The 23,096-nt window shown below is 35.6% G+C and overlaps 1 protein-coding gene across 1 annotated transcript; it reads left to right on the top strand.

Annotated features, from left to right (window-relative positions):
- The first annotated feature begins 39 nt into the window (after nt 1–39).
- Nucleotides 40–22,648, top strand: LOC106674001 (zinc finger SWIM domain-containing protein 8-like). The gene is made up of 21 exons (XM_014406416.2): nt 40–846; nt 7,069–7,320; nt 7,379–7,725; nt 7,787–7,923; nt 11,789–11,984; nt 12,235–12,705; nt 12,769–12,875; nt 13,047–13,177; nt 13,235–13,722; nt 13,865–14,228; nt 14,289–14,442; nt 14,514–14,755; nt 14,812–14,956; nt 15,027–15,316; nt 15,398–15,609; nt 16,237–16,365; nt 16,436–16,774; nt 16,984–17,121; nt 21,571–21,914; nt 21,982–22,131; nt 22,239–22,648. Exons 1-21 carry the CDS (start codon nt 666–668, stop codon nt 22,306–22,308), a joined length of 4,887 nt encoding a protein of 1,628 aa, XP_014261902.1. The 5' UTR covers nt 40–665; the 3' UTR covers nt 22,309–22,648.
- The last annotated feature ends 448 nt before the right edge of the window (nt 22,649–23,096 follow it).

Genomic DNA, 23,096 nt, shown 5'->3' with positions numbered 1-23,096 from the left:
TTTTGGGTGATTTTGGTTAATTTTGGCCGGATATGTTTATATATTTTTTTGACGATCTTTTAGGTTGGCCAGACTTGACCCCTTGCAGTGATTTTACAAATTTTCTCTTTTTCCCTTAATCTCAAAACTGTTTTTTGATCTAATTAGACCATAAAAGTGTAGTTAAAAGAGAAAAAATGATCAAGAATGTCTGAGGTGCAAGAATGTTTAATTATGTACAAGATAAAATGAGGTTTATGTTGGTAAAGGGATTTTGAGTGTTGAGAGGAAAAAGGGAAATTTCGTGTCGGACGGTGTACCGAGGGTCGTAAACACTGGACTCGGCTATGCCCTCGGCAGTTTCCAGTTTCGCCATGTTTGTTGTCGCTCGACGGTCGCTGGGCTGAATTCAGAGGGTGGTTTTCTCCTTTTCCTAGGGGGATCAAAACGGACGAAAAGCCCTCCGCTGGACTTGAAGCTTTCGTGTACCGAGGAGTGAAACGGAAGCAGAGCCGGAGGGAAATTGTGTCCGTGCGTTCGCCTTTTGATCCGAAGATGTTCCCGGAAGGAAGGTCTTAAGAGAGAGAAAAAAAGCCCGTCTAAACCGTCTGTCGCTTTTCGCGACCGATAAACATCTCGAGCGACTTTTCTCCTGTTCAAACACCGGCTGAAGGCCCATCGAGGAGATGCTCGACATATGGTCTCAGGAGGAGAACGACACTTTCTCATTCGAGGACTCTGACAGGTTCGAGGAGGACTCGCTCTGCAGTTGGAGCACCGAGCCGGAATCGACCTGCAACAACTGGAGAGGCTGGAAAAGGCCGACCGTCGCCAACACGGTCTACTACGGGAAAAAGGCCTCCAACGGTGAGTAGGACAAAGGGCGATTTGACTTTTTTACTCTACCCGTCAACAAAGGGCATCTGTTGCTTGACCCGGCTCTCCGCCTTTTATTTCCCCTCTCGCTCCGTCATTTTTCATCGGTCGGAATTATATTCTCATAGAGAATTTGTTTACAAATAAATTCTTCCTGTGTCGCCCCCACCCCGCCGCTGGTTCTGACCCCAGCTGAAGTCCCCCCACTTTTCGCCTAGGGGTCATTGTTTGGAACACTTGTCACTCCGTTGGATCAAATACGATTTTCACCCCATTTTTATTTGCATTTTACTCAAACCCATTTACAATAATTAACAACGCTTAGTCTCAAGATTTCTAAATATTTTTTATCAATTATAAATTAATTTTTGTTTTATATCAATTCAATTGGGACGCGAAATTTCCCCCATATCGAACCCTCAAAACTTACGTGAAACTATTTAATTTAATCAAAATTTACACCCTTTCAAAATAATTAACATCAAATTATGTCAATATTTTACAATACTTTTATTTTATTTTAGATTAAAGATAAATACTGCAGTTGGAACGACAAAATTTCCCCTGTCGAACACATGAAAATATTTAAAGCATTCCAAATTTCCAATTTTTCCTTGAAACACGTGGAGTTTAATTAACAATTCTAAGTTATTCAAACAGTACTAACTTTAATATTTAGGTTTTTTAGTTTTATCTAGGAAAAAATGGCAATTTCTGTATATTTTGGATTAAAGATGAATACTAGCTTCTTTACATCAATGCAGTTGGATTGACAAAATTTCCCTCAAGCCAAACACTCAAAATTTACATGAAACTATTTAAAATATTCCAAATTTCCACTTTTTTCTTGAAACACGAGGAGTTTAATTAACAAATCTAAGTTATTCAAACACTACTAACTTTAATTATTAGGTTTTTTAGTTTTATCTAGAAAAAAAGGCAATTTTTTTATATTTTGGATTAAAGATGAATACTAGCTACTTTATATCAATGCAGTTGGAATGACAAAATTTACCTCAAGCCAAACACTCAAAACTTACATGAAACTATTTAAAATATTCAAAATTTTCACTTTTTTCTTGCTACACGAGGAGTTTAACAATTGTAAGTTATTCAAACGCCAATAACTTTAATAATTAGGTTTTTTAAGGTTTATCTAGGAAAAAAGTGGAAATTTCTGTATATATTGGATTAAAGATGTATACTAGCTACTTTATATCAATGCAGTTGGAATGTCAAAATTTCCCTCATGTCGAACACTCAAAACTTACATGAATTTAATTTATTATTTAAAATATTCAAATTTTCCACTTTTTTCGTATGTAAGCTAGTCTCAAGCTCCTAAAAAATCTGATAATTAAAGTTATTAGTTTTTGTATAACTTAAAATTGTTAATTAAATTCCTCGTGTCTAGGATCTTTTGCAAGAAATCTTACAAGTAAATAACTTGTCAAGTAGTTTAGACAAATTTTACACAACTCATAATAATTTACCTGACCGCATCTCACGATATCTGAATAATAATAATTTAGGTTGAATTATTTTAATATTTTAGACATGTATATGTTTATATTTTGGATTACAGATAAATACTAGTTTATTTTATATCAATGTAGTAGGAATGACAAAATTTCCCTCAAGCCAAACACTCAAAACTTAAATGAAAATATTTAAAATTTCCCCTTTTTTCTTGATACACAAAGAGTTTAATGATTGTAAGTTATTCAAACACCAATAACTTTAAAAATTAGTTTTTATTTAAGTTTATCTAGGAAAAAAGTGGAAATTTCTACTCTTTTATATTTTGAATTACAGGTAAATACTAGTTTATTTTATATCAATGTAGTTGGGATGACAAAATTTCCCCCATATAGAACACTCAAAACTTACATGAAAACTATTTAAAATATTCGAAGTGACCACATTTTTCTAGAAACAGATAATTAACATAGAATTATGTCAATATTTTACAATACATTTTTTTATTTTAGATTAACGATAAATTGTAGTTTATTTTATATCATTGTGGTTGGAACGACAAAATTTCCCCCATGACGAACACCCAAAACTTACATGAAACTATTTAAAATATTTGAAATTTTTACTTTTTTCTTGAAACACGAGAATGTTGATTATTCAAACACTAATAAGTTTAGTTATTAGGTTTTTTAGTTTACCTAGAATTTAAGTGGAAATTTTTCATTTTTATATTTTGGATTAAGGTAAATACCAGTTTACTGTTTCACATTGCAATTGGGCCAACGAAATTTCCCCCATGTTGAACACTCAAAACTATTTAAAATATTCAAAATGGCAACTTATCCTTGGTAAATTCATAAACAAATTTAATAGTTGAAGGTATTATTGTTTCAATAACTTGATATTTTTAATTAAGCTCCTCAGGTCTGGGGTCTTTACAAGAAATCTTACAGGTAAATAACTTGTCCAGTAATTTAGAGAAATTTTGCACATTTCATTTATGATAATAAAAATTGAATTATTTCAGTATTTTACACACATTCATTTTTTAAAATCTTGGATTAAAGATAAATACGTTTATTTTACATCAATGTAGTTGAAACGACAAAAATTTCCCCTATATTGAACACTCAAAACTTACATGAAACTATTTAAAATTTTCACTTTTCTCTTAAAACACGAGGAGTTTAATTAACAATTGCAAGTTAACTTTAATTATTAGGTTTTTTTAAGTTCATGTAGGAAAAAGTGGAAATTTTTACACTTTATATTTTGGATTAAAGATAATACTAGCTTTTTTTTCTCCTGGTGCACGTCAGGCCACCTTCGTTACTTGGTGCTGACAGCCGCCGGAGGGCGACCCCCGCTGAGCAAGCACAGCCCCCGAGGCCAGCCAGGTAGGACATCCAGGCTCTCTGCTTAAAACTGGGTCTTATTACCCTCTTCTCTTACAATAGGCTGCTCCCAATGGCGGTGGATAAAAACCTTACATGGTACGGTGTACCCTTGGAAAAGTCCACCCCATTCTGCAGTCCGGGGCATAATACGCCTGGAGGAATACTGGTTTATTTACATCAATGTAACTGGAACGACAAAATTTTTATTTAAACTCCTCCTGTCTGAGGGCTTTTGCAAGAAATGGACTTACCCACACTACACATTCACACTAAGAAATACATTCACTCTCAACACACTAGGGACACAAAATATCAGTACTATATACAATAAAACCACCCTGTTTCCTTGAAGATTCTTATCTATAACAGGGACCCAGATACTTGCCGTGCTCATGTCCAATTCTTTATATGTTTGGGGTGGTATTTCTTCATGCTTTCTATATGGAGCCAAGGAATGGCCATGAGGGCATATACACTGGCTTTGTACACAATATAGGTGTCAACCTCATAAGGCCTATCCTTAATCGGGTGAGGATCCTCCAAAGGTCCACCTATCAACAGTTTTACTATCTTAGAGCTCTGCCCAGCCTATTTCGCAAGTATGATTTTTAAAAATCATAGTTTACAATAGTTAACTTTTTCCTTTGTTTAAAATTATGTGATTCTCTATAGAGAAGCCCTTGCATTTTTTCCCTGATATTTAAATTGTTTTTTCACATGTAATTTCTCAACAAAAAAAGTTTATATTTAATAATAAAGGGAGGATAGAACTTTATTTGTATTTACGAGTGCTCATCATTAACATAAAAAAAATTGAGGCATAGATTATTCATTTCACTTCTCTTTTAAGCAAAACAATTAACCTTTTTATTAACATTCTAAATTTATTCTTTAATGGTTTTTGTTTAAAATAATAATCTGCTAATTGGTACCATATCTTTTTTCATATTTTCTATTAATATTCATATTTCCAGATGCGTTCTGAGCTATTTTCCTTTTTTGCTTTCTTTAATTTATGAAATATTAACATCTTTTACTTTGTTCTTCACACTGTTGTCTTTTATTCTTTTATACCCCTTTCTAGTCTTCATGGTTGTTTTCACAAACTATTGATTTTTCATTCCATCGCTGGAACCAAAAAATTAGGATCTTTCTTATGAAACATGATCTTTTTATATTTTTATTATTATTTCAGAATAGGTTTCAAAGGCCAGTTTTATGATAGGCGATACTTTTCTTATTTCCTTTTTACACCCTGTTATTAAAAGATACGTGTTGGCCGAGATAATATAGCTACATCTTACCATTCTACTTTCTTATTGTTTAGAAATATAACTTTTTTTATGTTTCCGTTCCTGGGTTTTACTAGCGCTTTCCCATTTTATTTTCTTAGGCTGGACAATTCTCAGATATTGACATTTGTAGTACATCATCGGAAAGTATTGGGTGGTCTTTTCTAACTGATGCCCCAGTTTTTGGGCTTGTTCTGTTAAAAATTCAAGCAGTATTGGTGGAATAGGATCTCATAACTAAAATTTGATGTAATGGGCCATCTTGCACTGTGATACTGGATTTTTATGTTGGAAAGAATTTTGGGTCTTTTTCAATAAGGATCCCTATACTTTTATCATCTTGGTATTCTCTCTTAACTTGGTATAAGATCTGTCTCCTCATTTGTACAAGTCCACAGAGCTCCTTCACCCACGATACCACGATCTCTGATCCTATATTTGCTGGGTATCCATATTCCGGATCTTCCTTGCTTTATAGTTTTCTCTGATTATTTGAGCTGTAGAGTTTTTATGTAATTTATATTTAGCTCTGGTGATATTATTTTTTAAAATCAAATGTGCTCACCCAGTGTGTTTACAATTGCTTTTGCCTGTGATGTGAAATATATCTCTGCACTTGTCCAGATTGGTCGTTTGTCCATTGGTTTATTGTAATTTTAACTATTTCCGCTTGATGCAGAAAAAAAAATTGCAAACCATGTTTTCTTCTTTGAATCAGTAGTCTTTTTAATTTGGAGACCTCACATCAAAGAGCTAGCTATTCTTTAATTATAATCTAATAATTAACAGTCTTTTAACATTTTTCCCAAGCTTGTTATTTTGTTTGCATTATTTGATTTAAAACAATTTATTTATTTTTGTTAAGACTTGAAAATCACATTTTTAAAATTGAAACAACTCTTTGAGTTTTATTTAATTTTGTATATTTACACAAGCAGTCGAGTAGAAAGGGTAAATAACATTTAATTACTTTCATAACTGTAGAAGAATTTACTTATTTTCATTATGTAGAAACCAATTTGACTCTGGTGACCTATTTAAAAAAAGAAAACAAATAAAAGTAAACAATATTCAGTTTACTGGTAATTTTTTTTTTTAGTAGTCAAATGTAGAAGAAACCAATATTTTGTTTTCAACTTCCCCAAACAGGAAGACTGTTAATATTTCGTAAAATTCATAAATTATATGCGTTTGATGTCCAGTTATGCAAGTCTTTTTTTTCCTAGTTTGTAATAGGAAATTGCAGTTTCCCCCCTCCTCTTGTTTAATGGGAAAAATCATTTTGTGCGGGACTCATTTAATGGGCTCAAAAGAAAGTAAAAGGGGGAAGCTCGGGTGAAAGTTTTCACTCTCTCCTACGTCCCGAATCTAATGTCAAGTAAAAGTTGCTTTTGCCATTCGACCTCTGCCTTTTCCACTCTTTGCCATTAATTGACATATCAGAAATGGGTTTATTAATTTTATTTTACTTGATAATAAAACATTTTTTTGTGTATATATGATGATATAAATGATAATTGAGAATTGTTTATAAAAATAAATTAAGAAAAAATAAATTTTCTTTGGATAATTAAATGTGAACGGTCTCACTATAAAAATGAAAATAGAATGGCATTTTTTTTTTTGAACCCTGACTTGCTCAGCAAAATTAACAAATGTTTGAAGCAGTTTGGACAAAAAGGGAAGTAAGTAGGTGGCCTCCATGTGATTAATTATTTGAGGAAAGTAGTTAAGTATGAGTAGCGCAGGGACAAATCAATACCGAAAACAAAGAAAAATAATCAATGCCGGATATGGTATTCCAATATAGTCCATCATGTCCTATTAACGCGAATAAAAAAATTGTTTTAACGTGATGTTAATTTTTTTTACATACAACAATTAATAGAAAGCTCAAGCTTTATATTTCTCTCATGTCATCAAGATTCTTGTACTTTTAATTAAATTAAAAAATATGTTAGCATTAAAAAAAATTAAAAATAAATAACTGCAATAATAATGGTAATATTCCGTATTCACAGTTATAAATTTGTTTTGGCTTACAGACAGTTCAAAAATAACACCCTTGTGTGAATTGGCTGCAAGATGTGTTGCATCTCACATTCCATTTGAGCTTGTCGAACACTTCTACCCGCCGGTGCCAGAGCAGCTCCAGCTTCGGATCGCATACTGGAGTTTCCCTGACAATGAGGAGGACATCAGGCTTTATTCCTGTCTGGCCAACTCAAGTGCTGAAGAGTTCCAGCGAGGAGAAAACCTTTTTAAATCTAGAGCTGTCAAGGATCCTCTTCAAATTGGTAATATTTAAAATCAAAAAAAAAAAAAAAAGTTATATAATAATGAACATGATTATAGGGTTTCACTTAAGTGCGACAGTATGCATTCCGGCGGCATTCAGCCAGAGGGGGCAGTACAACGTTGCAGTCGCATTCGACAGAAGAAGAATCACATCATGCAATTGCACTTGTAACTCGAACGCGTACTGGTGTTCGCATATTGTTGCAGTATGCCTTCACCGGATACACATGCCGAATCAGGTTTGCCTAAGGGCACCTGTAAGCGAGTCGCTTTCACGACTTCATAGAGACCAGTTGCAGAAATTCGCACAGTACTTAATAAGTGAACTTCCACAACAGATACTTCCCACAGCCCAGCGTATTTTAGACGAACTGTTATCTTCTCAACCTTCAGCTATAAATTCTGTAAGTTATTCATTAGTTTTATAAATTTATGGATATTTATGACTTTTTTTTTTAAATTTAGGTTTGTGGAGCTCCTGACCCAACTGCAGGTGCTTCTGTCAATGAACAAACATCATGGTATCTAGACGAAAAAACTCTCCACGATAACATCAAAAAAATTCTCATCAAATTTTGTGTCCCGTCGCCAATAGTTTTCAGGTAAATATAAAGGTTTTGTGTTGGTAGTTTTATTTTTTCTGTTATGTTTCTACCTGGGTGAGCTTTAGACAACCCCAAGCCAAGGTCCACATGGTCCCCAGGGAATTTTTTTTTGTCACCTACAGGGATCTGGCTTAAACAGCTGTTGGAAATAAACATGCCCTTTAGAAGAAATATTTATGACACAGAGACACCTGCACCTCACTTTTATGGGGTATTTAAGATTTTATTGAGGGGTTGGGGGTTGGTGTAAGAAGTCGAATGAGAAAGCACCCTGTGAATAATTCCACATTGTCCTGAAATAAATATATTTTCAACAAAAGTGTCCTACTATCAATAATGATAGCCACAATGTAAAATAATTTATTAAACAGCCCAAAACAATACAATATTGTAATAAAATATTAGCCATTCTTATTTAATTAATAATCTACAATTAATAACGTGTTTATCTCAACTAAAAACCTTAATTAATTGTAGTATATTAATTGGTCAAGCGGACCACGAAATTAGTGAATTTAATTAATAATATTCAACTTTATTAATTAATATATATTAATTAATACTAAACCGAACTAAGTTGTTCTGTTTATAACAATAATAAAAATGAAAAGTAATTGATTTATTGATAAACCAAATCAATACAAAATTATTATTACACTCTATGTCACTTTTCTTATTTTATTTATTTATTTTTAATTTTCGTAATAATATTTTTATATACTTGCTAGATTAGTTGAAATAAACGATTGGTTCAGGGCACTGGGTGCTTTTGGGTTTTGACACTTGTTTTCAAACAGTAATTTTTTTTATTGTTCTTTCCTTCTGTGAAAATTTAAATTCTGAATATTAGAAAAAAAAATATATGTGTATATATATATAATTTTTTTTTTTTTTTTGCCAATGCTAAAAAGTAATCGAGTGATAGGGTAAGTTCACACAGTGGTTTTTATTTAATTAGTTATCTGTTTTATGTTTTATTATTAATTATTATTTCCAATTTTAATGCATAGACGTAGACGTAGAAGAATTGGAGGATGACGGGATCGAAGTCACGATGGCTGAAGTGGTTAGAGCACCAGCATATTAAGCCCAATGTCGTGGGTTCGAATCCCGCTCGTGACACTAATTGTTCTTCCCAACCGCATTTGCATAAAAATTGGAAATAATAATTAATAATAAAACAGATAACTAATTGAATAAGTATAATCAAAGGATTTTACCCTTACATTAAAAATTCCCTGTTACTAATCGTACATTGTAATTTAACTAAATGATGCTAAGAGATTGGCGGTTAAGGGGAAATTTAAATAATAGCCGGTTGAGAGAATCGGTGTCTCAGGGGATTGAGGTCTACAATAGCTCAAGTTGTTAGAACACTGGCTTATTTAGCCCAAGTTTGTGAGTTCAAATCCTGCTTGTGACACTAATTTTTCTTCCCAACGTCTTTGCATAAAAACAGCAATTTTTGTGTCCAATCAACTGCCTAATCAGCAACCGGGCAAAATAGTCTCACTTGGAACGATGTCGAACATCTTGAGCTTGTTCAATGTCAGTTCAATCCGTCACTAGGTCACTCTACCCTCTCTGGCCTCAAACTGTATCAGTTTCAAACATAACATGGTAAAACCACGAGTCCAACCAACAGGTTTCAACACAACGGCAGAGCCTGCACTGCCTTGTGAACACCTGCCTTTGAACTGATAGAGCAATCCGTCGAGTCAACAAAAACCAATCTGTTAGTAAAATTTAGCTTTAGACTTTAGATCAGAGTGCTTCATAAAGGAGATAACGATAAGTAGAAACCTCAAGCTTTTTTTTCAATTTTGTCTTTCCACTTCATTGCCTTTTGGATTAATTGCTTATCTCCATCAGGCATCATCGGTGATAAATTTGAGGGACACAAATAGACTGAGTAATATTTAAATATCTCGTACAATCAAGAAATAATGTTATCCAGTAAATGAAGTGCAAACAATTATTTAGAAAACCAAAGCTATGGGCCAAATTAATAGCAGAGCATCAGAGAAAATATTTAGAAAGAAGGCAGTAGGGTTTACATTTCCTTGGCTTTTGCTCAAATTGTGGACTAAGAACGAGCCTCACGACATCTAAAAATTATCTACATAATTTTTTCCAAACTGCAGTAATCTTGGAGCGAATCATGATGTACTCAAATACGAAGAACCTAGAAAAGAAGACCTTTGATCAACTTATATCTATTTAATCTTGGATCTAAGAAGTTTACCAATGTCTGATTGATTAGGACTATTGAGAATGAATTAATTGATTGAAAAAATAAGGTCTCCACTTCTGATTAGGGGCGTTGGTCTTGTCTTGGGGGGTGGTTGGCCTGCATACCTGGGGTGCTGATGGACTTCTGGGCTGAAGTTAATATTTCCAACCCACTGCATGATAGATGTGTTCTCTGGAGAGGTGGGAACAACAAGCTAAGGCAAAAAAAAAGAAGTTAACTTCATCAGACTTAAAATAGTAAATAATAAATAATTATTAACAGCCATAAACACTCTATTTTTATTAGGAATTAGACGACCACATTGGCCAAGTGGTTAGGGTGTTTGATTTTATTTGTCACACTAGCAGTTCTGAGTTTGAATCCCAGCACAGCTTTTGGTTTTTTTAAATTTAATAATAGTACGGAAAAAAATTGTAAAATGGTTTGACGACCTCCTTGTCCAAGACTATTAACATATAGTCAGGTATTAAGCCTTTAATTTTAAGCGGCCCATAGACAGTCAATATTATTGTACAATATAGATTGCACAATAATTTGACGGTTGCCTCTTAACGTTCAATAATATTTTACAAAATTTTGTTTGTGCAATGAACTTGAATAGTTTGAAGGCGATATTGAAGTTTGTGCAATATTTTGTGCAACCACGAGCACAGACTTTTTGTGCAACTTTCTGGAAGTGCAGTGCAAATCACTCTCCTGGAAGCGCTAGAAAGTTTTCACCTTGTGAGGTCATGTTGAGTGATACCGAACTGTGTTGTGTTTTAATTGCTGTGGGTGTAGGCTTGAAAAAGAAAAAGAAGACAGTTAACGTGCTGACGGAAGCAGTAGGTGTTTCATGATTTGCAAGGAACTTCATTTCTTCAAAGTACCAAAGCAAGGGTTCGACATCCTCCACACCGGCACCACTTTTTTCAGCATCTCAAATACGTTTTAATTCTTTGCAGAAGTTGGTTCGCAAAGAATTTATTTTTTTGACCACTTGTCTGTCTGCTGTTGGGTATTTTTCGTGATATTTTTCTAATAGAGCATCGTACTGCTCTCCTTTCTTGGCTCAGTTACAGTAATCCTTACATTTGATGTCCCAAAGAACCGGAAGGCCATGATACTTTTCAATAAATTCCAAAACGAATTGTTTTGCCACACTTTTTTTCTCCCATGGTGATGCGAACTGTACCACTTGTTGGTACTTCACAAACTGACTGATATTGCACAATAATGCCAACAGACGGTGCAATATTTTCCAATATTTTCAACTTTTTGTCAATCATGCAATGTATCGCACAAACTTTCAATATCATCTACACACGATCAATTAAATTGCACAACCCAAAATATTGTGCAATAATATTGATCGTCTATGAGCTGCTTTAAAGGAATTATTTACTAATTAAAAATTATACTTGAAATCACCAATATTTGTGTTGCTTGTCTTTGTTTGCTCTCCTCACCAAATATAACCTCTAGGCTATCGACGGCTAGTTAATTCATGCAAAACTTCTCTTATTCTCTTAAATAAATTCATTGTTATGTAGGTAACATTCACACATTTAGGGGACTGTCGAAAACATGGTTTTATTGTAAGGTCTAATTTAAAATTTCCTGTTTCAGTGATGTCAATTATTTAGGTACGACAGCTCCACCGGCGGCGTCCGAATGGACAAGCCTGCTTCGACCGTTGAGAGGAAGAGAACCAGAAGGGATGTGGAATCTATTGTCCATTGTCAGGGAAATGTATAAAAGAAGCGACAGGAACGCCCTTCCTCTTCTTCAGATCATAACCGATGAATGTCTTGCTTGTGACCAGGTAAAGTCACTTAGTCATATGTAAAATTTATTAATCCATTCGTCATCTATCTAAGCTCTTGGGTGAGGCCTTAGATAAAAAGAATAATTAATTAAAATTTATTTTTGTACATCAACTCATATGTTTATTTCGAACAATTTAGATCTTTTTAATTTTATAGAATACAAATAAATAAAATTAGTTTTATTTGTGTTAAAAGGAAAACAATAGTTTTAAGACTCTCCTTGTTAACATTTTTAATTTTTTGCAGATTATGATTTCATGGTTTAACACAAAAGTGGCTCTTCATATTGGGGTATCAGGAGGGGGAAAACATAGCAGCCTGAACAGCTCGGTGACGCAGCATGCCTGCGCCTCTCTCTGCGATGAGGTCGTCGTTCTTTGGACGCTGGCCGCCCTCAACCCCGCCCTTTCACCTCAGGAACGTCAGCTATTCAAGAACCAGTTCAACGAGTGGCACATGAAGATAATCGAGAAAGTCGAAAAGAACCGAGCGATGCACCCCACTTCGTGCATACAAACAGAACGCAGTTCAAGGAATTTGGCAACTTGCATAGAGGTCTTTCCTGGGTTCAAGCCGGCTATCGCAGCTTGCCAGCTAGACTGGGAGGACTACCCGATTCCCGGCGTCACCTACCAGGGCGGAGCGGCGATCTGGCTCACCCAGCCGATCACCTGCTTTAAGAATACAGATTCAAAATCTGCTAATCCAGTCAATCCGGTAATTAGACTGATTCAAATTTAGACTCTAGACAAAAACTATAACTTTTAATATCTTTTATAGGTCTGCTCATCTCAGGCCGTCCTCGCGCCACACATGATTGTTGACTGGTCTCACATACACACAAGAAATTGGAGAATGGATCAGAAACAACTACAATTTGGAATCCAGTATGTTAAACAATTTATTTCATTATAATAAAAACTTTTAAAATATTTGCAAAATACTTATTTGGCATTATATTTTTAAACTGTGGAAATATTGAGTTAGTTTACTTACAATTTATACATATAATATTTTGTGAAAATATAGTTAAAATAATTTTTTTGAAATTTTTTTAGTCCTTCTCAAGATGGATTAGGAATTAGCATTAGCTGTTCTGCTTCTGGAAATAGATCTTCAGTATCGAGTGAGGGTTTCTGTGAAAATGAGCACGATCAGCCCAATGCAGAAGAAGACTCCCAAGAAGGAGGTAAGATCTGATTAGTAACTATAAAATTATTGACTGATTTTTTTTTTTTTCAAATAGAACCAGATTTCGTTTCAGGCGGCAGTGAATCTTCGAGTTGTTGTGAAGGCGCTCAAGCTTTGAAGCACTCTTCTGCTTCCGAGAGTCCTTCTTGCGACGAGTCCGATCCCGGAAAGACAGAGGCGGCCCCTGTGCCCGAACCGGAGCCGAGAAGGCTCTCGAAAGACGATTCGCTCTCCTCGTCCAACTCCGATTCCCAACAGTCTTCTGATGAGTACATCGTCTATTACTACGACCCAAAGTCTTTGGACAAAGAAGGGATGAAGAATGAGAAAAAAGAGAGCCAACAGGAAAGAGCCCTGCCGAATGTGACAGGCTTGAAAGACCCATGGGAAGTTCTTTTCGCGAGGGCTGAAGGCCTCCACGCACATGGGCATAATCGCGAAGCTTGTATTCTCGGGGTCAAACTAGCCGAGGAACTTCTGGCAAATCCTCCAAACCTCATGGTCGATCTACCACCTTTTCCTCTAAAGGGAAAAAGAAAGAAAGTAAGGCTTATTGAAACATTTCTTCTTTTCAAACAATATATCTAGCCATAAAAAAGTTCTTAAAAAAATTATTAGTTAAATTATAAAATGAATTTTTGAACATTTTTGCGGTTTTTTTTACGAATATATTATGTCATTTCAGCAAATAAATCCAGCTTCACATCAGATTAGCATCCTGGCCTCAAACACACTCTTGAAGTGCTGCTTTCTTTGCACTGTCTTGGCGGAAAATCCTGAACACTACCACTTGGCATTCAGGGTCGGCCTTTTTGGACTCGAAATGGCACGCCCTCCGGCGACGACAAAGCCACTCGAAGTCAAATTGTTTAATCAAGAATCAGAGTTAGTCAATTTGTTAAAAAGGATACCACTGGGTGAAAACGAAATGACAATTATAAGGCAGAAAGCTAAAATGCTTTGGGAAGGCACGCTGACAACACGTGGCGAGGCTCTTCTACCTATAATGCTTGCTAGTTATCTTCTTGATGCCTTAGCAATGCCTGGAGGTAAAAAAAATCCAACATTGTTTCTTGCTTCCTTGACTGTAAACTATTTCTGAATTTTAGGGCGTGAATCAAAATGTCAGCTTTTACATCCACAAGTGAGATCGAAATCAGACGAGTCTCTAGGATTTGAAGCAGCGACCGCAGCGCTTGGCCTTAAGGCCAATATTTCTGAAGCTGACCATCCTCTTTTATGTGAAGGGACAAGGCGACAAAGGTAGATTCTTATAAATGTAAATTCGTTTCAGAAATAAAATTCTAATTATTTTTTTTTTTTAATTTTAACAGAGGAGAATTGGCGATCACACTATTAGTCCATTATAAAGACCATCCATCACGAGTCGTTCGTATCATGGAGAAGCTCATGGACCGGGAGGTGCACCAGTTGACTAAAGCACCACTCTCCACTGCGTACTACTCTTCTCATCCTCCTGTTAGGAGTGCATCGTCCACCTGGTTCGACATGAACAATGAATTTGAGCATCCGACAATGGATGTTCCTTCGCTTTTGTCCGATGGAAGTAATATCAGTGAGTGTTTTGTTTTGTTTTACAAAGGAAGGTTTTTAATTTTAATATCGTTTCAGGCTTGGTAACAAGGACTCTGGCTGGTCCTGCAGACCTTAACGACCAATGTATTCCGTCTATTCCAATTTCAATTCCTCACGTTCCTCCCCAACCTTCGACGTCAAACATTCCACCCAACCAAATGAGGACAAAAGAATGCAATAAGTAAGCATTAGAACAATATTTTGTCCCCTTGTATTTGAAAGGCCAGATGAATAATGTCGTGGTTTTAAAGCACTTACAGATTCAAGAGTAAAAGACCTTATCCATCGATTCCGAATCAGCCGTCGGAGTCGAGCGCACACTTTATGTTCGAGCTGGCGAAAACAGTGCTGCAGAAGGCGGGTGGTAGCAGTTCGACGTCCTTGTTTACACAAGCTTCGACAAACCAAAGCCACCACGGACCCCATCGTGCACTCCACATGTGTGCCTTCCAACTTGGTCTGTACGCAGTTGGCCTTCACAATTGTGTGAGCCCCAATTGGCTCAGTCGAACTTATTCGTCCCATGTATCTTGGATTACTGGTAATTAAACCTTAAAAGAAATGAGAATTATTTCTTTTGTGTTTAACGTAGCTAATTTTTTTTTTTTTTTTGGATAAACAGGACAAGCGATGGAGATCGGTGCGCCTGCAATCTCCTTTTTGCAGGACACTTGGGAGAACCATTTGACACCCCCTGAAGCTGCTAGCATGGCCGATAAGGCATCAAGAGGTTGCGATAGGAATATGGTGCGGGCCGCCGCCGAGTTGGCACTTTCTTGTTTGCCTCATGCCGCAGCACTCAATCCGAATGAGATTCAACGAGCTATTTGCCAGGTACTGTTAAAATAAATACTTAATCCTCGCATTGTAAAATTTTGTCCTTACCCTAATGAGAGGAGAGGGAAGCCTGACAAACAAGGCTTTTTGTAGTGTTTTCTTTTTTTAAGAAGTTCCTTTTTTTGGCCATTTTGTTGGTTAACCACAATTAGTTTTATTTAATTTGATTAGCTGTAAAGGGGATGTGCTAATTTTTCCTGAACTGTTTTTTTTTCTTTTCTAATAGAGGTGTTAATTTTTGTTCTATATATTTGAGAGTATTTTATTTTATTTTATTTTTTTTAACACGAAATCAACCCTCTGAGTGTACCTAGAGTTTTCAGGTTCATTAAATTTTGGTTTTCCTCTCTTCTCTTGTGCTGGGAGTTTTATTATTTTTTAATTTTAATTTGTAATTATCCATCTTTGTTTCTTCCTCTTTATTTTGGCTAGCGTCAAACATTTTTTTATATTGATTTCTTCATTTAAGTTCAACAGGTATAATATTTTTTAAATTAGTTTTATCCGATTCCCCAGCTCCACCGAGCAATGGGTATATTTTTGTTGGGTATAATTTCGGGCTGAACAGTATATTTAATCTAATTTCTGAGGGATACCCAATTTGTAATTTTTTTTTCCTTCTAGTGTAAGGAACAGTCAGATAGGATGCTGGAACAATCTTGTCTTACTGTTGAAAATGCTGCAAAAGGTGGTGGAGTCTATCCAGATGTGTTATTCCAAGTAGCTAGATTTTGGTCTGAACTCTATATCAAGGTATTTTTTATATTATTTTTTGTGTGTGTAAGTTTCTAGAAATAGTATATTTTAAATTTTTTCTTGATAGTATTCACCACAAGGGGAAGAAGCATCCCTTGAGAAGCCGACATTTCCAGTTGACCCATTGAATTATTTGCCGCCTGCCATTTGGGTGGAGCAGCCGCAGCAGGCAACTACAATTCAAACGACGCCAACTCAGGCACCGCCACCCCCTCCACCTACCCAGTATGTAGGGCCGCCGATTTCCGTTCCTCTTACGATTTTCACTCTCCCAAGAGGCTACCAGAGGGCGAGAACCACACCGACAGGCCATCCGCAGATCCTACCGACCCAGATGTACCATTTGTCAACACCGCCTATGTACTTTTCCACGCCACCGCCTCCAGGAAACCCTTGGCCAGTGCAGGTATTGTATTAATTTTTACCCCTTAGTACTGAACCACTGCAAAGATGTCACTGATAAGGCATGACAATTTAAAAAAAATTATTTAGAAAAATTTGCACGTTTTATCGCTGTTATTGCTGAAGCGCAGTTATTTTTAAGCAGTTGGTTTAACACAATTTACAAACTTTGTATTATTTTGATATTAGAAGTATATTATGTGCAATGGAAAGTTCGTTTGTCAGGTCACGACCACAACTACTCCGCAGCAGGCGACAATTGGACAACCCCAGGCTCTGGCTCCTGTGATGCAACAGCCTCTCGTAGCGGTGCCTACTGTGCCGGCTCCTGTCAGACCTACCCAACAACAAGTGAGTACTATTTTATACTTCAATCTTGAAGAAAATTTATAAGTAATTTCTACAATAATTATTTAGAGTTTCAAATAAGGGTGAATTTGAAGAATCCTGATTTTTTTTTGTTCTCTTTTAAGAGACTTTTTCATTGAAGAATTTATAAACTTATTGTCTATGTCCGATTATTAGAATTAATTTTCTTAGTCAAGTAAATGGAATAGTGGTGAGGAAAATAAAATTGTTCTGTTATTACCAGGTAATGCGAACAGTTCATGCGGGTTGAAAGGGTTTAATAAATGTTACAAATTAGTCTAGAAATACTTTATTCATGGAAATAGTCTCCATCAGCATCTATAACCTTTTCCCAACATGATACGAGTAGCCCAGTAATCCTAACCTTCTTAAAAAAGTTTGGGTCCTGGGACTATAAAAAAAATCAGATCATTTTCAATTCAGTTGGCGATTATCATACTCCCAATTCTGCAAATGATTGTCCTTTGCTAAGAAAACCTGAAAGTCAAATGGGGCAAGGTCTGGAAAGAATGGAAGGACTTCCCAACCAATCTTTATCATTTTGTCATTCTGGCTGAATGAGGTCTCGCAGTCCTAGTGAAAAATTACACATTTTCTGTACATGAGAGCAGATTGTTCCTGGGCCAGAGCAAGAGATACTCATTGCAGTTGGCTTGAATAGATTTCTACAGTGATGGTCTGGCCAGGTAGGCAGATCGGTGTATCATGGCTGTTCTCTCACACTTTCATTTTTTTCATTCATTTTTGTCCTGAAAAAGGTCTGATCAAAAAAACTAAGGAATAAAACATGGCTGCCCACTGAGTCCGCTTCTGTTCTCCCTATACATCAAATGACTTAAAGGAAGAGTCGCAATGTGGGGGCCAAGATTGGAGAAACTAATTAAAAATTGCTAAATTATGCAGTTGATTTACAAATAAATATTGACCTACTTGAGCAATCCGCAAGAAATGGGAACAGCAAATTTGAGGAAGTCCAATTTCTTTATTCGCGGGAGGGGGAATCAATTGTATAAACAATTTTATTTTTGTATCGAAAATATAAAAAAATGGATTGGAGACTAATTGATTCTCAGAAAACTTTTGCCCGCTTTCTACATACTGTTCCTTCTTACTTTTCAGTTTGTTTTATTCTCTCGTTGATGTCACATTGCCTTGTGGACAACAAAATGGAACAAAACCGCCCATACCCTTGGTGGAAGAATAAAAATTTTGGACATGCTACATTTTTTATGCAGGCCAAAGGTTTTCTTCAAAACAGTTCAGGGAAATTTTAACCTTGAGGGACCAACTTATTAAAAAAGCAATGGATTTCAACTTACCTTTAAATCGAATTGTTAAGTTTAAAAGGGATGTTGAGTCCGCTTCAAATCCTTATATGGAAATTCCTAAAGAACAATTAATAGTTATTTCTTTGCACATCAAAAAATACAAACAATGACAACAGTTAACATGTTCAAACACTGTTGTCTTCTTTTACGTTTATTTTCAGTAAATGTTTTTTTAAACATCTAAATTGTATCTCAATTTTTGGTATCATGGAACTTAACCTTATAGCATAGGAAAATAGACTCAACATTTGCGGATTTAACAGCAGTTTTCTGGAACCAATGTTAAGGGATTACAGTATTTGGGTGTGATGCTTACCCCACGGCTATCCACAAAAAAATATATCAAGAGTGTTAAGTTAGCTACAATTAATAATGAACTTGAATCTATTAGCATTTATTTCACATAAAATTTACAACAGTAATTGTATAAGCGGCAAGTTCTGCACATATGAAAAAACCAATCATTCACCTTCTGCCGATTGGTTTACGCTGACACAAAGAATCTCTGACACTGACTCAAAGTTTTAATTAACTTAGGACAGGGCCTTTGGAGACAGGTGCAGGAAGTTAATTTTTGAAAGTGGAAAAGAAAGACTTATTGTGGGTCTTTTAAGGAATGAGTATATTCCGTCTTTTAAGATTTGATTAACCCCCTTGAGGCCGGTGATCTGCCTCAAAATCAAAGGAATTTTGATTTGAAATAAAATATGACCACAATTGCAGAGGGACACCTCTATTTTGTTTCTTTTAAAACAAAAATGTATTTCCTTATGAATCAAGATACGTTATATAAAAAATATAAAACAAAACATGAACCTTTGCTTACAAACTGACAATATAAGAATAATTAGATACCATGGGAATAATATGGGCCTGAGGGGCAAAATTAAAATAATCAACCTTGATAACCAAAATGGAAAATACCAAACAAAAAAACCATAAAAGAAAATGGGCCACACAACAGAAATAATTTATATTAATAAAAATCAAGTGGATACAAATCTGATTTGACTGGCTTTCAGCTGGATTTTTTCTTATTGTTTTTCTTCCAATGCCTAGGCTAGACTGAACTATCCGTTCTCACTTTCCTGCCTCTAACATGGAGGGGAGAGTCTGGACATAATTTGTTGTTATAGACTTTATTTGATTATTTTGGTCACTGCCAGAACTCTTAGCTGTTGTTTGCAACAACCACATCATATTAAGTATGCCTTGTATATTTTATAAAATGTACAAATGAGTTATTTACAATTTCTTTTTGTCCTGTTTTGTCTTACCTTGGTCTGGCCACATGGTAGAAGTTTGTAGTGCACAATCCCTGTTGTACTCCCCCAAACACAAAGCTTCACTTTTTGTTGCTAAATATTTGGTTTTTCAACAATGGGACAGGATCATTTGGCAACCAATGGTACAACTAAATAGTGTTACAGTACAGGATCCATTTTTTGAATGACAGTCCGACATGAGATGGTCTTCTTTGGGCCATGAAATCAATAAAAGGCAAAAGAACCTAAGCTTGCTATAGTCAGTAAAGTTATGAGGAACCTATTTGCTAAGCATCCATGTCTTAAATATTAGCTTGAGCAAATGGTTTCATCACCTAAGGCCTAGTACGCACTGGGATTTTTTGAGTCGACTCTGAATCTCCGGAGAGTCTCGGCTGCGTGCAGCTTGAGTCCGGGCTTCCCCGACTCATTGTTACGATGAATCTGGTGTGTTGCGGGCTAGCATTTTCGGACTCTTTCGAATCCCATCTGAATGGGATTCTTTGACTCAATGTTGGGCAACATTTGCCAGTGTGGACGTGAATAAACAAGCTCTTGCTTCATTTATTTAGTTGACATTGTAGTGTTTTCTTGAAGATTTTGACAGTGCCTTACCTAAAGTTTTCAATATGTTGTTTCGAAACATACTTGATTCTTTGTGATTTGGGTTAATTTGGTTTATTATTGGGTTATATTTTTACCTTTTTATCTACACTTTTAATACTTACCTACAGCAATATATAATTTCCAAACATAAAAATATTGATTATTTGCTTGCAATTCTTTACTTACCTTGATGTATTCTCTCAAACGATGAATGATGGCTTCCCACACTTCTGGAACGAAATCTGACATTGATTGTTTTGAAATCCTGAAAGTGTACATGAGGCTTGTATACGAATCTCCACTCGCTAGGAACCGGAGAGTGGCAGCTAATCTGTTGGCCGGAGAGATAGATTCCCGAAAGTTGGTATCTTTCTGGGAAATTTGACTGCCAACTTTCATTAAAATGGTTTCGAAATCAGTCGGGGACATCCTCAAAAAATTTCTGAAACCCGCGCCATCATTTAATCGCAACGTGTCCAAAAGATTTTTCCCATGCTGATTCCCGCCGTGAAATATTTGTCGAACCCACGATCTTTTTGGGCGTTTTTTAATGGACCTCCGTTTGGATTCACTATATACAGTGAAAAAAAGAGCAAGGGAAATTCCTGAAAGGGCTAGTTCCTCCGTCATTTTCGCAGGCACTGATGAATGTGAACTGAATCTTGGTCTGGACACGATTCTTTGCCGCGGAGCAGAGACGGGGCTGCGTCACAACAATGAATCTACGCAGCCCCGACTCTGCCCCGCAACATGAATCGACTCAAAGAATCCCAGTGCGTACTAGGTTTAAGTTGGACACTGGCAAGCTCCTGACTCGATTCAAGTTTAATAGCTTCTTTAAATTCATTGTGATTCAAGACAGAAAGTCTACCAGATCAGTTTATCTTCAATCCTCTCATTCCCGTAAGCAGACTTTTTTGAGCCACTTTTGGGCAGCTGGCTAAGCAAATTTTGTGCTGCCTCGGCCACCCTATACTGAGCTAATGGTCATACAATAAGTACAAATTATAAGTTTTGGAACCATGAGAAAGAAAATATTTAATAATTGACAATGAACTTTTCAAGTCACATTTTCTTTATGAACTGACGCATTATTTCTATGATGAAAAACTATACTTTTTTTGGTTACTAGGTAGAAGTCTTTCTTTTCTTTCTTGGAAAGTTCAACTGTACATTATGTTCTAATGAGCTATACGACAATCGCGGTGTAATGAGTTTTAATTGTTTTTCAGCACTCATCAAAGCAGGTAAAGTATCTGTTAGCAGCTTACAGGGTTGGGATGTTAGCTATGGAAACGATAGCGAGACGAGTCCACGATGAGCGTCCGAACACGAAATACGCTCGTAATCCGCCCTATGGCGATGATGTCAAATGGTTGCTTCGGATCGCGGAAAAGCTCGGCACCCAGTATCTCCAGCAGTTCTGCGTCGGCGCCGTCAATAGTATCGTCTCCCCTTTTATACTCCACGAAGTTGCCATAGAAGCGGCGCATTACTTAGGACGAAGCAACCCCAACTTGGTACTTCAACATCTGCGTAGCTCTCTCACACCTCTCATACAGAAATGCCAGCAGATGTAATTTTATTTTTTGTTTAGATAATTTTTTTGGGCATATCATGAAATTTTGTCCTGATGATTACAGGTATATTCAATGCTTGCATACAAAACTTTATCACCTTTCACCGAATGAACATGAAGAGTTCATAGGTGTTGTTCTTGCTGCTAGGTCAGCATTTCAAGTTACTCCTGAGGGCTCCCAGATGTTTAAAGATTGGCTTCAGACTATTAGAAGGTAAAAAACAAAATACCTGTGCCTCTTTATTTTTATAAAAAAGGCAAAAGGTTTGTTTTAGATTTTTTTCTGTATAAATTCATTATTTGATTTTTAATTGTTATCAGGTCAAAGTCTTGCAAAAAGGACTTGTGGACTCAACTTAGCTTGATACTACTTCCGCCGAATGGAAAGTGACACAGGGTGGATGGAAGGAGTTTATGGCCCCAATAAGTGGACATCATCATCTCAACGTAACATCACACTAATCAATTCACTCTCTCCCTCTCCCCTTCGCCTCCCTAAAATTGGAATAATTTATATTTATACGGGATTTTTAAGTGTTGTTAAGCACAAGACTTTGCTGTTTTGAAATGGTGCACAAGTCTTCTCACAAATGTTAGACATTTTTTTTTTCGTCTGATACAATTCTCTGTATTTTACGGTTAAACCGGATATGCAATTCAATTGATTCATTTGCAGAGATTCTTTTTAAGATTCTTTTTTATTTTATTTTTATTTTTTTTATTTCTATTGATAAATTATAAGTTATAAATTATTGTTGTAATAATAATTACAGCTTATATTTTTGCTTATTTTCTTTTTTTGTTTAAATATTGTTTCATATTTTTTATCTAATTTTTTTTCTACTTTTAAAAATTATTCTATTTTCTTTCCTATAACACAGTAGTTTATTTCAGCATGATCCAATAAAAATCATATTTTCATGCCAGATCTCAAGTGGTATTTTATTTTGTACCATTATATACATTTGTCATTCTCAATTTTTATTTGAAAAGACTTAAATAAGTTAAGTGGAGAATATTTATTTATAACGTATTTTCAAGTAATTTATATTTATAAATTATAAGCAATTTTTCATACTTGTGTTGTTTTTTGTTTTTTTCGCAAACGTTTGTTAAGAATATTTTTTAAATTTTTTTGACGAATGAAAAGAAGAAAATCAACATCAACACTCAATCCGT

Source organism: Cimex lectularius, unplaced genomic scaffold (genome assembly GCF_000648675.2).
Source record: "Cimex lectularius strain Harlan isolate CLEC.00 unplaced genomic scaffold, Clec_2.1 scaffold110, whole genome shotgun sequence".
In the NCBI taxonomy this organism is placed as follows: Eukaryota; Metazoa; Arthropoda; class Insecta; order Hemiptera; family Cimicidae; genus Cimex; species Cimex lectularius.
The sequence above is the reverse complement of the archived record's forward strand: the minus strand, read 5'-3'. Positions and strand labels throughout refer to the sequence as shown.